The sequence below is a fragment of the Spea bombifrons genome, chromosome 10, assembly GCF_027358695.1.
Source record: "Spea bombifrons isolate aSpeBom1 chromosome 10, aSpeBom1.2.pri, whole genome shotgun sequence".
Classification (NCBI taxonomy): Eukaryota; Metazoa; Chordata; class Amphibia; order Anura; family Pelobatidae; genus Spea; species Spea bombifrons.
Genome location: NC_071096.1, coordinates 6,465,503 through 6,482,879, shown reverse-complemented (window position 1 = coordinate 6,482,879; position 17,377 = coordinate 6,465,503). Strand labels below are relative to the sequence as shown.

The window sequence follows — 17,377 nt, the reverse complement described above, 5'->3', positions numbered from 1 at the left end:
GTTCCTGGCAAATATTTTCAGACAGAAGAGTTGTTTCTGGGTTCGGGTATTCAGTAGTTCTACGAACGAAGTTTCTAATCCTGCGTTTAGCTATAAAAGTGTTAAATTCGGCAGTGTGGATGATAATACAATTTAATAAAATAATTCACCATAATGTACTATTCAGAAAGAGTACGATAAAAAAAATGTTGACGCTGCAGTAATTAAAGGAAATGTTCTTAATGTGTTTTTTTTTCCTTCTTCCTAAAAAAATATACTCTTTGGTGGCTCAGCGGGGGGGGGGGGTAATAATAACAGCAAAATATTTAGAACTTGGCACATAATATAATGAAAGCTACTAACACAATTTTTGGCAAAACAATGACCCGCCGTGTGATTGCTGCCACGGGGTTATCACGGGCTGTGAGCTCATCTTATATATTGTTTAGTTTTATTAAATATTCTGAACTATATTTTAACAGATATTGTAGGATAAATATGACGCCTTTATGTGAATACAATAATTAGCTTGTTTTAAAAATAAAAACAAAAATAAGTTTAAATAATAATAATAAAGTGCTTTGTTGCCTAAAATCTGTTTGGTCTAGAATTAGAATTACAATACAGAAAATTCCAGGACCACAATCTCTCAGCGTCAAAACTTCTGAACTGTACGCTTCTCGGCATAAACAAGACAGAACTACATGTTAATTTTTCATAGAAAAGTAGACTTTTGAGTCGTTGCCGAGCCTGCTGGGATATGTAGTCCAGAGTCCCTCACATACCGGTAGCCAAGGCTCTGACTGGAGATAAATTGGAACTACACGTCCCAGCAGGCAGTGCGCGGTCGGGGAGTTCCGTGTTCCAGCGGGGAGGGGATGCGCTGAGACTGAGGGATCCTGGCTCAGTGTGTGTGAAGTGCAAGCTCTGGGGTCAGCGTTAGGACTCAGGGGGTATCCCAGAACTCGCTTTCAGAGGAACTGCCCCCTGTCTCCCGCCCACTGATGGAGTCGGATCCTTTAATAGCCCCTCTGGAGAGGAGCTGGTGCGCTAATCCGGACTTCGGACCTCACGAGAGGCTCCCAAAAGCCAGGACTTGCTCTTACTCATCCACGGGCTCTTCGGGATGCTGCAGCTTGGAGCAAGGGGCCCCCGAGCCCCCCAAACACGGTGGGACCCTAAAAAAATAACTACTTTATAAATACATCTGTTGTAAGGACTGCAACTCCTATAATGCTCAGCCAGCACCCTAAAAAGAAAAGCAGTGGGCCTATGACTTGCTTGGAAGTTGCATTCTAGTGTGTAGAAGGGTAGCTTTCCAGCAGTTGTGGGAGTACAACTCTTATTATGCCCAGCCAGCATGGATAAAAGAAGAGAGAATGGGCCGGTGACTTGCTGGGCATCTTGAGAGTTGTAGTTCTGTAGGAGAAAATGAAGGTCACAGTAAGGACACTGATTAGCTGGTTAACCCATAATTATGGTGCTTTATAGAGGGTTAATGTGCCACAGAGTGATGTAATCGCCCCTGTGCCGTGTCATTAAATTATTAATTGGGGTTCGTTGGCCAGAAGCAGCCGGACTTTGTGTTGAAATTCGTGGCTCTTCCCTGTTTAACGATGTGTCGCGGGGGCCGTCGCCGGCTGATGGCTTACTGTGATGTGATTGATAAACTGCTGCTTTTTATCCAACGCAGGCGAAACCGACGAGCTTTACGTGAAGCAGGCGGTAGTCTTTATCGAAGACGCCATCCAGGTGAGTGTACCCATAGGGAGAGCGGATTTTGTTCTCTGGTGGCTAAGCTGTCATTCGGCGCCGGGCATCACTGACAGAGCATGATAGGAATTGTAGTTGGCCAGCTCCGGCTGCTAAGCCACGTACCAGAGATATGGTAGCCGTCTCTTTGAAGACGTGGATGTTTCCTCCCCGCTCTTTACCTGCGACGAGGAGGAAGCGCTGAATATTTATTTTGTTTCTATGAAGCGCTGCACCTCTGGGGTTAGGAGTCCTTCCAGCTTTCTGTCTCGCTCTGCTGTCTCTGAGTTATTGTTTTAGTGAATACATGACACATGATATTTTATTGGCGTTCCCTCCCTGTGATGTCCTCTCCTTAAAGGGGACGTGGGATCCTGCAGTGATGTCAGACGCAAGTCACATGACTGCACATGTTGCAGAAGATTAAGACCCTGTCTTTTCAGCAAATCCGGGGCATAAAAATTGCGGGGGTCCGCGGGACTGCAGTCTCAAATCCTGCTGCCCCACCGAGCGCTACCTCTGTCTGGGGGAAAACGGGCTAGAGTGGCAAAATCAGGACTGTCCTAGGCAAAGTGGGACTGTTGGGAGGCATGCTAAAGACAAGATGCCCCGGACAGTGTATGGGTCGTAAACATACTTCTGTAAGTTGCGGTGTTTGTGTTTTTCTTCCAGTATCGATCCATAGACCATCGCGTGGATCCGACGTCTCTCTGCCTCTATCGCTGGTATTACTCCGACGTCTGCCAATGGTGAGAGGTTATTTTATCTGTGATGTAAGTGGGGTACGGGGTATGCAAAGCGGTCCAGTGCTAGCTTGTGTGGGGTCTGACGGGGGTCTAACACAGTGGCAAGGAAGTGTTAAATTATTTAGAGGGTGGTAGATAAGTGGAACAGCTTCCCAGCAGAGATGGTAGAGGCTATTATAGTGAGGGTATTAAACATGCATGAGATCGGCATACGGCTCCTGAATCTAGGACAAGACCAACAACTGATTAAGGTTTGAGTCTTTACAGCAGGAGAAACGGGTAGATGGGGGGCCGAATGGGGCTGATTTGCCATGAATTTCAGTTTCTATGCTTTAGGAAACCACTAAAAGGGTGTAATTGTCTGTTTTTGTTGCAGGTTTCTGAACGTGACGATATGTGTGAACCTGGCGCTGGCTTTTGTGGAAAAACCTTCCTCGCTGTCTATCACGTCGGACGTCCGTTATCGTAAAGCTCCCTGGGAACCTCCTTGCGGTGCGACCGAGAGCGTGGAATTCGTAACGTTTCTTATATTTGTCGCCGACGTCTCGGTGAAGGTGATAATAATAACTCCGAGGCTTCCAGTCGCCTTCTGATTCATAACTGAGTGTATATATTGTAATCTATAAAATGAGTGCGTGCATGAATGTCTCCATTCATGCACGTAAAGGGACAGTGCGCTTTGAAACCTCTTAACGATCACACAAATATATACATACCGGGGTACTGTCAGGGTTTGCCCCGGAGTCTCAGGGATTTTGCCCCAACCTCGGGTGAACAGGCAGGTTCTGAAGGTCACACAGTCTGAATCTGACTCATTCCTATCTTTACGCTGCTGTGATCATATAGGAAGACTCCCAGTTGGTGATTTTGTGCTGTTAGCGATATATGACTTTAATCTTTAAATAATAAGACAAGGTTTCTATGAGGGCCGGTATTGGAGGCTTCAGTTTGTGGCACAGAGAGTGTAGAGAGCTGGGGACGGATGGCACAGGCAGGCTGTTTGGGCTGAGATGGCACAGGCAGGCTGTTTGAGGATAAAATGGCACATAAAAGCTGTTTGGGAACAAGGCTGGCAAACTGTTGATAAAACTGGCATTGTGGGCAAATTTTCCACCGGGGCCCTGTTGTTTCTAGTTAGGCCCCTGGCTGAAGTAGGGGGCTGGCTTGTATCGGATTAACTGCCTCCTCTAAATGTGACCATGCTGACGTTTTAGCCCAAACGGCCTTTATCAGGGCTTACAGAGATACGCTTGCCCTGATGAAGGCTGTTTTGGCTGAAACATAATATTTCTACTCTGTCCGTCTTCTGTTTGGATCGTCTGCACCTCACCTTCTGAATCTTCTTCTTTCTGCGGCTGGATTTCGTGTTCTCCTGCCTGTTTTTCTTGAATATTTCTGTCCCGGCCCGTCGTATAAACCGCGTCTCTGTCCGCTTTTCCCGCAGAGCTATCTGGTGGGTTGGAAGGAGTTTGTGAAGAACAAGTGGCTGCTGAGCTACATCGTCGCTCTGAGTGTCTCGGTCGCCGACTGGACCGTGTCTCTGTGCTTCATGTGCGAAGAGGTAACCGGCAGGGGGTGGGGGGTACGTTTCTCGCGTAGCTGTGAATGGATCGTTGACTTGTGTTTGCGGGCTTGTAAGCCTCTTTCCTGACGTGTTCCAGATTAATTTTTTATAGGTGTTTTTACAGCAATTTTTTTGTTTCTTTTTTGCCCCAAGATCCTGCCACCCATGGACCCCAAAAATGATATATTTAAAGTTGAATTGGTTACTGTCCCACTGGAAGGGGGGGTATTTGCCCAAACCCTATGGTAATAAAGTCTTATCGGATAATATTTTCTTTTCCTTTTGCAGGGAATACGAATCCGGAGACTTCTGCGGCCTTTCTTCCTGTTACAGAATTCTTCATTAATGAAAAAAACTCTAAAATGCATAAAACGAACGCTACCTGAAATGGCCAGGTAGGGGCGCAGAGTCATTCCGTGGAGGGGGGGGTAATTGGCGCATGCACACGCCAGTATATATATTTACTGTAATCATGTTTGGCATGTAGCAGCCAAATAGCGGAAATTATTTAATTTGCCCATTTTTTTACATTTTGGTGCAAACCGCTATTTATTGGGGCAAATATCATTTACAGCATTAACCCCGTCTATGCTGGGTTTCTGATCCATTTCATTGTGTGTTGGGTTCACATATGAAGAAACGGTGAACCCGAGGAAGAAGTTTCAGGCGTCGCTGTCACTTTATTTACTTTTTCTCCTGAGTAAGTCGGTTGTAGATGTAAACGTGTATGACCGGCTGCGCGGAGGGCCTTCGCTGCGTCCGTGTGTCGTTCTCTAACACGCGTGTTTGTCTTTGATAGCGTGATGCTGCTGCTGGCTCTGCACCTCTGCCTCTTTACAATGTTTGGAATGCTGCTGTTCGCTCACGCAAAGGTAACCTCGTAAAATGGGACTAACGCCTAGTAAACCTCACCAGAATGTTTATCGCCTGTCATCGCCTGTCATCGTCTGCGTAAAACAAGCTCCTCTTTTTTTATTATTTTTTTGTAAATTAATTAGTTTTGCGTTACCAAGGTAACGACCCACTTCCGTAATGTCCTCGGGTTCATAGTTTACCGTTCCAACCTGGAACACCCGCCGTTGCTTGATCTGAGTGTAGTACGTGGGCCGGGTTGGTAGATGCCCTGTAAAGCCGGACCTGTTTACCGGTCTCTTAACATATAATCGGTGTTTTTAAATATCATGGAACTCATGATCGTTAAAGCAAACATTCCTTTTCTTTTTTTTATTATTATAAGTGTTTAATGTTTCTACGCACGCTATCATTAAAAAGTTTGGGGTCACTTTAAAATCTCCTTGTTTTTGAAAGAAACGCAAACTTTTGTCCGTTAAAATAATATGAAATGGGTCAGAAATCCAGCGCAGACGGGGTTAATGTTGTAAATGACTATTGTAGCTGGAAACGGCTGATTTTTTTCCATAAAGAGGCCCTTTATCACTCCCATCACTCCTGTGTTCCAATGACCCTTTATCACTCCCATCACGCCTGTGTTCCAATGGCCCTTTATCACTCCCATCACTCCTGTGTTCCAATGGCCCTTTATCACTCCCATCACGCCTGTGTTCCAATGGCCCTTTATCACTCCCATCACTCCTGTGTTCCAATGGCCCTTTATCACTCCCATCACTCCTGTGTTCCAATGGCCCTTTATCACTCCTGTGTTCCAATGGCCCTTTATCACTCCCATCACTCCTGTGTTCCAATGACCCTTTATCACTCCCATCACTCCTGTGTTCCAATGGCCCTTTATCACTCCCATCACTCCTGTGTTCCAATGGCCCTTTATCACTCCCATCACTCCTGTGTTCCAATGACCCTTTATCACTCCCATCACTCCTGTGTTCCAATGGCCCTTTATCACTCCCATCACTCCTGTGTTCCAATGGCACGTTGTGTTCGCTGATCAAAGTTTAAGTTTAAAAGGCTAATTGATAGTTAGAAACCCTTTAGTAATTATGTGACCCCAAACTTTTGTACGGTAATGTGCGCGCGAAGCGAGTATTGGATAATTGTCTGGGTCTCCAACCTTTTTAGATGTTAGCGATGAGAATTATTAGTAGTCTACAGCCTCACTTTGCTTCTTAAGACATTCAGACCTTAAGCTCCGTGTAACTCCGTAGGGTGTTCAGTTCGCTTTAATTAATCCCTTTTCCGACTCCATCGCAGGATTCTAAGGTGGATATGGAATGGCAGAGATATTTCCGTAACTTGCCTGACTCGCTGACATCACTCCTGGTATTACTAACAACGGCAAACAACCCTGATGGTGAGGGATTTATCTTTATTGTTTATTTAATCTTTTTTTCCTTTTCTTTTCTGTATTGCAGGTACAAAAATATTTTATATATATATAGTGTAATTCCAGTCAGATACTGGAAATACCAAAATATAACTCTTATTCAATGTTTTCTCCTTAGAACCATAATACCGGGGCAGTATGGATCACAGATTATTGTTGGCTCTATATAAATAAAAGCGAATCATTTTATTAGATTTCTTGTTTGAATACATTTAAATTTTGTCGATCTTCAAACTGAGCTCCTGTTTTTCCTTGGTTTTTTTTCTTCTCTATGACAGACATTCATTTATTTGGCTGTTTCATTGACCTTTTTTAATGTTTCCCCTCTTTCTTTACGTAGTAATGCTTCCTGCTTATTCTATAAACCGAGCGTATTCCATCTTCTTCGTTATCTTCACGGTTATTGGTAAGTTTGCTTTCGAGCTGCTTACGGTATGTAATCCACCAACATTCACAGATGGCGTTGCTGTAATAGGAAACCGTACCCTGCTGAGCCTATAGCGTTACCTGTCCGGGCCGCGCAGAACCGGGAGTGGGTTTATTCTTCTTCTTATTATTTTTTATTAGGGCGATTTAAATCTTATGGCTGTCAAAATTATTATATGGCGTATGGATATGGTTACAAGTCTGGGTGGTTACAATAGCACGGGTATTGCAGACAATTTTAATTTAATTTTATTTTTTGTATATAAAAAAACAGAATATTTATTTGATATTGCTCGGCTACGTATACGTCAGAAACTGTATATTAATTTAAAAAAAAAAAAAAACCTAGTATTTGACACGTTGACAATTGTTCAGGTTGTTCAGTTTCTTCCTTTTTTATTTAAAGTGATTTAAATTCCGTTATCGACCGGGAAGCTTTATTAGATGGGCAGACTAGATTAGATGGGTGTCACTTTCTATGTTTAATATTTCCATGTTTATTACAACGAAGCGAGAACTTAAACTTAACAGTAATACGAGCCACCGTAAGATGGACTGATACTGGAGGAGACGAGCTCCCTGGTCTTGTGAGCTTGCAATCTGTTAGGTCACTGCTTTGGTGACTCTTTGGTTGTATGAAACCCAGTGTAATAGGATTTAATGTTGGGTTTTATAGCCATTCCCATGCATTGGCAAAAACTAAGCATGTTGTGCTCTCCAAAAAAAAAAAAAGTGTAGGGCTGAAACAACTAATCGATAAAATCGATAATAATCGATAATGAAATTCGTTGGCAACGAATTTCATCATCGATTAATCGAATCGATTTTTATCGATTATAAAAGGAGGTTTTTTCAGAGCAAATGCTCTGAAAAACTCCTCTCCTTTAATAATCCAATCTCAAACAGAGATCGGATTATAACACCGGAATCCAGATCCCCCGCTGCACTGCAGGAGACCTGGATTCCCCTCACTGTCGGCCGGTCTCTCACTTCCGTCTCTCTCCCCCCTCCCATACACCCCTCTGACGCCTCCCCCTCCCATACACCGCTCTGCCTCTCTACCCGGCTCCGTTACTGACAGTTCACTTACACTGCAGCTTCATAGAAGCCACAGTGTAAGTGAAGTGCAGTAACGGAGGCTGTCTGTATGATGCAGACACTCACAGGCTGACAGAGAATCATCCTCTCTGTCAGCTGGTGGGGGTCTGCATCGCACAGACATGAAAAATAGTTAACATATGAATTCATATTTACTAATAACTTTGTATTAAAACCTAGTTTGAGAAACACCGTGTTTGGGTTCTTGTAGCTTTTATTATGTCAGTAAAATAAGAAGGTGAATAGAGAGAGGCCATTGCAATAAAGAGATGAAAGTGTAAATTGTACGTTTTTTATTACATTATTTTAAATTTAAAAAAATTGCATTTTTTTATCCGATTAATCGAAAAAATAATCGGCCAACTAATCGATTATTAAAATAATCGTTAGTTGCAGCCCTAAAAAAGTGTATCTTTTCTACCATCTCACAGGCTTCTTTTGAGTTGCATTTTTCTTTATGTTCTTTTTCAGGAAGCCTGATCTTGATGAACTTACTGACGGCTATTATATACAATCAGTTCCGAGGATATCTCATGGTGAGTGTGGGCTTAAAATTTTTTTTTTTTTTCAGTAGAAAAGTGGTGGAAACGTTGGCTTTTGCTGTTAATTATTCAATTGATTTACACCCCCCACTTTCTCAGAAATCGGTGCAAGCGTCTCTGCTTAGGAGAAGACTAGGAATCCGGGCTGCCTTTGAAGTGCTCTCTTTCCAACGAGAAACTATGAACCAGCCTTCCGATCAAACGTACGTTATCCCGCCGGCGTAGAAATCCGTTCAGTTTTTTTTCTTCATAACACGTATTGATTACAAAAAAAAAAAAGCAAGAGTCGGCAGGTCCAACGTGATGAGGACACTTCTCCTGAGTTTCCATGAATAACGAAAAATTATGATCCATACCCTCGAAGTATATCTTTGGAGGAAAACTCATGCCAAGTCTGACTTTAGTGAATTAAGTTGCCATCCTGTATCCACGCTGTTTTGAAGAATTTGCTTGCTCGCTCTCGTCACCGTCTGCTGGTTTTCTTTGTAGGGCTTGGGTTGATAACGAGACCTTTTTAAGAGTTTTGGAGAAAGTGAAGATGGACGGTTACTGCAAAATAGCTATTTCCGAGGTAAGATGGATATATTGAGTATGAGGAAGCGAGTTATTCCTTGGTCGAATCCAATGGTTCATACAACTTTACCGGCTGAGAAACATGGGACTTTAGCCCCAGCTTGGCCTTCTGCTAGCCCCAGCTTGGCCTTCTGCTAGCCCTTTCACTGATAACTTTCAGACTAGGGGAAAGACTCAACAAATGCCCTCTAATATAGTGCCTTAACCATATTTTGGATGACTGCATACAACGTTCACCATAGGAGACAATATGGAGACCCGTAAGCGAAGCACAGAAAGCATCCAGTTAGGGTGTAATTCCGTTTCGTTTACCGTAGACACCGCTCTGACTTTATTTCTGTATCTTCAATATCAGAAAGTCAAATCTTACTCAGACGGCGTGATATCAGCTGAACGCTTCCAGAAACTATTCGACGAGCTCGACAAGGACCCTGTCAGGCAGGTAATGCACATGTTGATGAGGTTTTTTTTTGTTTGTTTTTTTTTTTTAATGGAATCTTGGACAGAATATCTGTTCTTTTACAGTCATTACCGATGGTTGGGAGTGAAGGAAAGCGCTTAAGATACATCGTATGTCCTATAATATTTTGCATGGTTACTTTCAGCACCCGCCGCAGCCTTGTTACGAATCCCGAATTCTGCAAGTTGCACAAATAATCGGCAGCCATCGTTACTTTGACTACCTGGGAAATATCGTGGCTCTGGCCAATCTTCTCTCAATTTGTGTAAGTAAACCGCCGTGTTCTTTTGTCAATTTACCCGTAACCATGGTGATGGTGACATCAGTGTAAGTGGCACAGCTTATGGAAGTCACCTTTGCCTGTTGGCCACTTAAGTGGTTTGGCACAAAACCTCATTGCTTTCTGCCCCTTCTGTAACAATTTTGTACATTTAAAAATAAATAAAATTTTACGGACGATACTCGTTAGATTTAATTGTAATTAAAATTTTGATATTCATGAAGGTATTTTAATTGTAAGAAAGCCATTTGCTTGGATTATGGAAACTTCCTTTTTTTGATACCCAGGTCATCCTGATGATTGACGCAGAGAAGCCTGGAAGCGAGCGAGATGATTTCTCCTTAGGGGTGAGTATTTCGATACAGTATGTGTATCAGGATGCATTATGTTTTAGTCATGTCATTAAATCTTTTTATATCATGTATATAATATTTTTTTTTCTTAATTTCCCCCCCAAGGCCATCAATTGCTTTTTCATTTTGTACTACGTATTGGAAATGGGGCTGAAAATATTTTCTCTGGGGTTTAAGCGCTACATTTCCTACCCAAGCAACATATATGACGGACTGCTCACAATAATTCTGCTGGTACGTGTTCATACGACGTATATCTCTGTTTCTAAACATTTAAGGTTTGTATTCTCCCAACACCATTTCTATTTCCCTATTTATTTTATTTCATCTTTTAAGGTCTTGGAGGTTGCCACCTTCGCATTATACAGGTTTCCTCATCCCGGCTGGTAAGTTTCAGCAAATGTAATTTCTAATAGGGAGTATGTATGTATGGGCCATTGGCTCACAGGAGTGGTGGGAGTGATAAAGGGCCATTGGAACACAGGAGTGATGGGAGTGATAAAGGGCCATTGGCTCACAGGAGTGATGGGAGTGATAAAGGGCCATTGGCTCACAGGAGTGATGGGAGTAATAAAGGGCCATTGGAACACAGGAGTGATGGGAGTGATAAAGGGCCATTGGCTCACAGGAGTGATGGGAGTGATAAAGGGCCATTGGCTCACAGGAGTGATGGGAGTAATAAAGGGCCATTGGAACACAGGAGTGATGGGAGTGATAAAGGGCCATTGGAACACAGGAGTGATGGGAGTGATAAAGGGCCGTTGGAACACAGGAGTGATGGGAGTGATAAAGGGCCATTGGCACACAGGAGTGATGGGAGTGATAAAGGGCCATTGGCACACAGGAGTGATGGGAGTGATAAAGGGCCATTGGCTCACAGGAGTGATGGGAGTGATAAAGGGCCATTGGCTCACAGGAGTGATGGGAGTGATAAAGGGCCATTGGCTCACAGGAGTGATGGGCGTGATTTAAAAGGCCTCTTTAGGCCTATGAAAATATTCCGTTAAAATAGCCATTTACAACAATAGCCACATCTGCGTTTTATTTCTGATCCATTTCATGTTATTTTAGCGGACGGAATTAGCTTTTTTTTTTTTTTTTTTTTAAATAAAAACAAAACCCCAAACAAGGACGTTTATAAGTGACCCCAAACTTTTGAATGGCTGTTTATATAATGATAAAGGGAGTTTATTGAAATGTATTGAATGCTGACCTCCATTATTGTGTAAAGAATATTTATTTTGCAGTGATACTTCCCGATTTAAGTCCTCCTAAGGATTTAATCCCACGTTTTAATGCCTGTATATTTTAGGCGGCCTGATATGGAGGGAGTGCTGTCCCTCTGGGAGATGGTCCGGCTTGTTAACATGTTCATAGTCTTCCGATTCCTGAGGATTATCCCAAATATGAAGGCATGTATCAGAGAGAGCCGTGGTGGCCTTTTTTTTAATTGTTTATTATTTCTTGTTTATTTTATATATGCGTTCTGTAAATATACAACTTTTAACTTATTTTTTTCTTTTAGGTCATGGCTCTGGTGGCCGGCACGCTGGTGGACCTAGTGAAAAATTTACGGGCGTTTGCCGGAATTTTGGTGGTAAAACAATTACATGTGTCATGTTGGCTTAGAACTGTTAGAAATAGTAATTTCCGCAGGATAATTCTGAGAAGGGCTATCTGAAGCTGATGGTCCCGGATCCACCATGAGCGAGACCTAGCTGATCTTCGGATAACAGCTGTGGACCATTGTGACTCCTGTCCTCCTGATGAAGATAACTGGAGTTATGTTGTAACATATGGTTGTTGGTCGTAGTTGCCAATCAGTGCGGTGGCTGCTAATGACCAGGGTGGTTAAACTCAACCCGGCCATAATGCCCCGTCGGTTTTAAGACTAGGGTTCATCTGAGGTTTTGGTTCTTGGATTGTTACGTAGAATGGAGTGCGGTCCGGCGGACCCTTACTTGATGAGCAGATCGTATTGTGTATAAACACCAAGAATCACCGTTCTCTCCCTCCGCAGGTTGTGTATTATGTCTTTGCGATAATCGGCATAGACCTTTTCCGAGGTGTGTTACCGACTCCAGGGAACTCGAGGTGAGTATTCTACACTTCATCATCTGCTCTTCTTGACGGCTCGTCATCGGTCGTGGCCGGTGGTTCTTAATGAGCGTCTCAATTCTGTCCTCAGTATTCCCACCAACAGAACCGAACGTAACAAGACTCTCCAGTGCGGAACCTTCGAGCAACTGGAATACTGGCCAAACAACTTTGATGATTTTGCCGTAAGTACTACGTTCTTGAGTTGCTCTGTTAGGGCGCCGGGCAGCCTTTTTGAAGCCTTGTTGTGTTTATTTTTTTTCTTTACATTTTACTTTTATTTTTTTTTTTTTTTTTTTAATCTGTTTTCAGGCTGCTCTCGTGACCCTGTGGGATGTTATGGTGGTGAATAACTGGCAGGTCTTTCTAGACGCCTTCTCCAGATACACAACACCGTAAGTGTTCTATCTTCACAGAACCGTAAACGTTATTATAGGGCAGGGACGTCCAACCTGCGGCCCTCCAGCTGCTGCAGGACTACATCTCCCATAATGCTCTTTCAGCTAAGGGTCTGGCTGAGGAGGATGGGAGACGTAGTCCTGCAGCAGCTTGGAGGGCCGCAGGTTGGACAACCCTGTTATAGCGTTAAGAGAATTAAATGGGGACATCGTTTGGGCATCACTAAACCGATAGGTTGGGGGGTTCGGGTAGCTATGTTGACATGCGATGATGGGTTGCAGGGGTTAGAATATGGCGGTGCACCCTGAAGATAAAATGAGGAGGTGACATCTACATTAATATGCCCCGCGTAACAAGCGGCAAGCACCTTTTACATATGTGAATTGGATAGGGTTGCGCATGTCTTGCGGTGTCGCCGCTGAATTTGTATCCCCCTTGTTTACTTGCAGGTGGTCGAAGCTTTACTTTGTGTCGTGGTGGTTGGTTTCCTGCGTAATTTGGGTCAATCTATTTGTTGCTCTGATTTTAGAGGTAAGACGGTGCTGTCGCGTATGATATCGCATATAGATTTAACTCGAAAAGCCTTCTTTTGTCTAAGCAGGATTCTAGTTATTTATTCCACCAAACACGTCTGTGTACCTGACCGTAATGTCCATTTTAAGGATAAAAAAAAATTGGTTTAAGATGTATTTGCCTTTTTAACTTTAAATAAAAAAATATATATATATATATATTTTTTTTTTTTACCTGTTCAGAATTTTATTCACAAATGGGATCGTAGCAACCGACCCGAGCAAGTGGAGTATCACATGACAGTCCAGCTCATGTTCAGGTGAGACGTCGAGTTGGGTCAACGTTCTTAAAAACGTCATTATTCAAATTCCAGTAAATAAACACATTTAACCCCTTGTTCTCTATCCCATGTGATAACATTTTGGTCTTGATGTGTCAGGCAGGTTGGCCAAATGAGCCTGATGCGTACTACATATTTATATATATATAATATTACAAAGCCCTTAGCTGCTCGTTTAAATGGATGGGTGAAATGAGAATAATTCTGATCTTGGTGCTGGTATTGCTTCTCTGCTAACTCTTTATTTGGTTAGTTCCTTCAGTCATCATTTTGTTCTTTTAAATGTTCCAATGTAATCATTTTTTCCTAATCATGCTTCCAGGGAGGACTTGGAAGAGCCAACGGATGAAGAACTCCTGGACAGACTGCATCATCACCCTCACCTCCATCTCTCTAGATGACCATAGGGCTCATATACTCTCGTGAAACAATTTTTGGACAAGACTGTAAACTTGGGGCACAATCACTTTAAGCCGCCATGCCAAATCCGCTGCTGGAAGTCTGGCCGATGTCCTGCATAAAGATGGAGGACGGCAGACAACGTGTCTCTCGTTCCGTTAAATGTCTTGCCTAACCGTTGGGGTGGCGGGGCTACGGACGCGTAGGTCTTACTTAGTGCTGTTGCTTGGATCTCACTTCTTGCCTTAACTATTTTAAAGGGGGTGAAATATTTTATTATTTTGACTCTTATGGGCGTATAGGTGAGTGTTTGTTTTTTCTTTTATTGTATTTTTTTGTTTGGTGGGATAAAATGCTGGAGAAATATGGTTAGAGAAAAAAAATCGTTTTCTTTATCTCTGTCCCCCCCTGTATTTTTTTAAATATATTTTAATGCCTTATTTGGGGGGGGGGGAGGTGTTACAAAAAAGTGTCCATAATGCTCTTTTTCCTAGGGTTTTTATATGGCATATAGTGGCTGTATTTACCCCTTTAGCAAAACTCTAAGGGTAGTTCTGAAGCACTTTAAATCTCCTTTTTTATTTTTAGCACTATTACCCCACATTTTATGAGTGTCAAATAAAAATATAAATTCTAATAATAAAGTGGTATTTTTTGTATACTTTTAACTCGGGCCTATTTATAGATAGGTGGCTGCTTAGGTCTGTCTGTACGTGGACCCCTTCAGAGATTGCACACCGCTGATGTGTCGTTACTAAAACTATTTAAAAGGGGGTGATCCTAATACCTAGAAACTCCCTTTCCTAAAACCACTTTTTGGGAGCTTTAAATCATTGCTCAGCTCAAGGGTGGGCATGTATGTTTGCATCGTGTTTACCCCTTATGGAGCAGGGAATTCTGATTGATAATGTGTTATTTGTCAACTAATATTAGTCTTTTTTTTTTTTTTTTGGTTGCACTATATTTAAATATATTTTCAAATAAATATAAACACAAATTACAATTTTTTTTTGTGTGTGATTTACTTAATGCTTACTTGCAGTGTGGTGGGATTACAGTAAAGGCATATTTTTTATTAATCTTTTAAGAAAGGGATGTGTCTCTAGTGTCTGTAAATGTTTTATTTTTTATTTTATTATATTGTGTATATATATATAATATGTATCATACATGCATATTGAGTAAAAACAGGGACATTTTAAAGCAGTCATCTTGATTTCTGCCAGCAGGGGGCGGTATGTAATACCCTAATCAAGTATAGCTTGAAGCCTCTATTTAGATCTACACCCTTCTTATTTCTGAGTAGGTTCGGTATCTCTGTGTGCCTGCGCAGCTTTTATCCTCACTCTCCAAATTTTATAGCTGATATTTTTGTGCTTTTTTTTTTTTACAATTTTTTTTTTCTTTGTTTTTTTTTATCATAGTAATTCTTTTAAAAGTAGTGAGCTCTTTTAATTCTGTGAAACTAAGCCCGGCTCACTAATTGCTCCATAAACTTTAATGCAATGGATTTTACTGGTATATTTATAGCCGTTTAAGTTTTTATTTAGGTCTTTTGCACTTGGAAGGGTTAAATGTATAACTGACCAGCAGGGTCCACATTGTCTGTTCTTCAAAGAGTTAAACCCAATTGTCATGCTCGCTTGAACTTGAAGGGTTAAACCTTTAAATCTGTTGCTTCCCAGTCAAAACCTCATGCTGTGGTAGTTGATGGGTGAAATCTATTGTTGTCTATGGGTGCCGGCATCTGGATCACAAAGGGTTAAACCTATGAACCATTCGATCTTACACGCTCTGGCCCCCGGTGTCGAATCCGTCGCTGATGGTGGCCAATAGAGTCTGAACCTAAAGGGATTAACTCCTTTGCTTGCCTAGCTTTGCTCGCGTGCCCTGGCATCTCAATGGGTTAAACCTCCTGGATCCTCTTGTATAGGGCTGTATATGGACACCTGTCAGGTAAGGCTTACCTGGGCTATTCAGCAGAAGCCTTTCTCTCTTCACCTGCCGTCTGGGATGAGTGTATACAGCTGCCGGGGCAGGTAAACAGCGTAACCCTACTGCCTGTCATTCCTTTATCGGCATAAAGGTCGTTGCACTCCTCCACCTGGCCGACTCGCTTCCGTTTCTCCGTAGAAATCTTACACTAAATGAATGCGATTTGCCCCAGGAAATTGCCCGTTATTAAATTCATTTGGCAAACGCTCCTTCAGGGTGGTAACCGTTGTTTCATGATAAACATTTGCTTACGATGCTTTTTAGTACAATGTATAGGTCATTAGGTAAGCATTGTTTAGGTGACAGACCCTTTTTTATGGTCACCATATCCAAATATAAATATATAAAATTCATATATATAAATATAATATACCATTTTTAATAATGGTTATTATTGCTAGGCCTGTGGCAATCATACATCCTAAGCCAGAAAAGAGACTGTCCCTCCTATCACGGGGCACTTGGGAGGTATGATTTCTATTTAACCATTACCGATTCTTTATGCGTAGGCAGCGAGTCCGCAGAGCCTTTCCCGGCCGACCTGTTAAACCCCAATAAAGCGGAGTCTCAGGTTACTCTAAAACCCAGGTATTCGGTTTCTGGCGTTCTAGGTAATTGATGGTTTTCCCGTGAAAAGGGCAGGAACAATCGCGAAAGAAAGCAAGCGCCCTCTATCACAAAGCATTAAGGTGTTTAGAGCACGTGATACGACGTCTCGGATCAAAGTGGCCAACAGAAGGGCGAGACGGGGAGCAGATTGTCCTTTAAACTTTTTCGCCTGGAGCAGGGAGCGGCTTTTCTGTTCGTCACATCGGGTTACAGAAAATATGAAAAGGCAGAGCGCTTTGTGTAACTCAATCAAAGCTGCTGGCGACCTCGGCAGAACCGGCACCTGCCTCCTTTCACCTGTTTAAAAGTATGACTGATGGAGCCGCGAAGAGAGATAGCACCTAGTTAATGGGTAACCTCTCCGGCGAGACCTCTGCAAGCACCTGCTCCTCAGGACTCCGAGTGTCCCCTCTTAACGTGTCCTTGGCTGCTGTTGGCCTTAAAGATCTAGAATTCCGCGAATGAATGACGTCTGATTCAGACGTTGAGGCTCATTCTTGGCTCAAGTGGAAAATTAACTAACAAGAACGCACGCATTGTTTCATTCTTATACATGTATAGAACGTGTCCGCATTCCGCCGACAGTGAATAGATTCAAAGCGGTCCCTAAAAAACGGGATGTTTCATGGTCGCGTATTCACTAATCACCAAAACACACGCAGCTCTCGTAACGAGTGTCGTTTTTATTACTAGTATCGGATTTAAAATGTTTTCAAGAATGTTTTGCTGTTTGTTTTTTTTTTTAAAGCAGTTCTAGTTTTTTCACAATGTAATGTTTTCGGGCAGCTGCATATCAGCCATTTGTATGAGTTATTGCTCTGTCTATGGGAAACAATAGAATGACTTGGTCTTAATCACCCAGATTGCCACTAATGAAAGCCATAAAGCATCAGCTCAGTGTGGTGTTTGGGCAGGAAAAGTCACCCAAAATACCAATATTTAATGGAACAAAA

General features: G+C 42.4%; 1 protein-coding gene across 1 annotated transcript; it reads left to right on the top strand.

Moving 5' to 3' along the window:
- The first annotated feature begins 894 nt into the window (after nt 1-894).
- On the top strand, nt 895-14,451 carry TPCN2 (two pore segment channel 2). The gene is made up of 25 exons (XM_053449535.1): nt 895-1,149; nt 1,673-1,731; nt 2,404-2,480; nt 2,854-3,031; nt 3,922-4,038; nt 4,330-4,436; nt 4,841-4,913; nt 6,208-6,307; nt 6,681-6,746; nt 8,336-8,400; nt 8,506-8,609; nt 8,896-8,977; nt 9,335-9,421; nt 9,585-9,704; nt 10,007-10,066; nt 10,178-10,306; nt 10,409-10,458; nt 11,385-11,484; nt 11,598-11,669; nt 12,093-12,166; nt 12,261-12,354; nt 12,482-12,564; nt 13,018-13,099; nt 13,324-13,400; nt 13,744-14,451. The coding sequence occupies exons 1-25, from the start codon at nt 984-986 to the stop codon at nt 13,820-13,822; spliced, it is 2,301 nt and encodes a 766-aa protein (XP_053305510.1). The 5' UTR covers nt 895-983; the 3' UTR covers nt 13,823-14,451.
- The last annotated feature ends 2,926 nt before the right edge of the window (nt 14,452-17,377 follow it).

Coding starts and splice junctions, on each gene's coding strand:
- TPCN2 (XM_053449535.1), top strand. CDS start 984: ATGGAGTCGGATCCTTTAATAGCCCCTCTGGAGAGGAGCTGGTGCGCT. Junction 6,747..8,335: donor CGTTATCTTCACGGTTATTG/GTAAGTTTGCTT, acceptor GTTCTTTTTCAG/GAAGCCTGATCTTGATGAAC. Junction 10,307..10,408: donor TGCTCACAATAATTCTGCTG/GTACGTGTTCAT, acceptor TCATCTTTTAAG/GTCTTGGAGGTTGCCACCTT.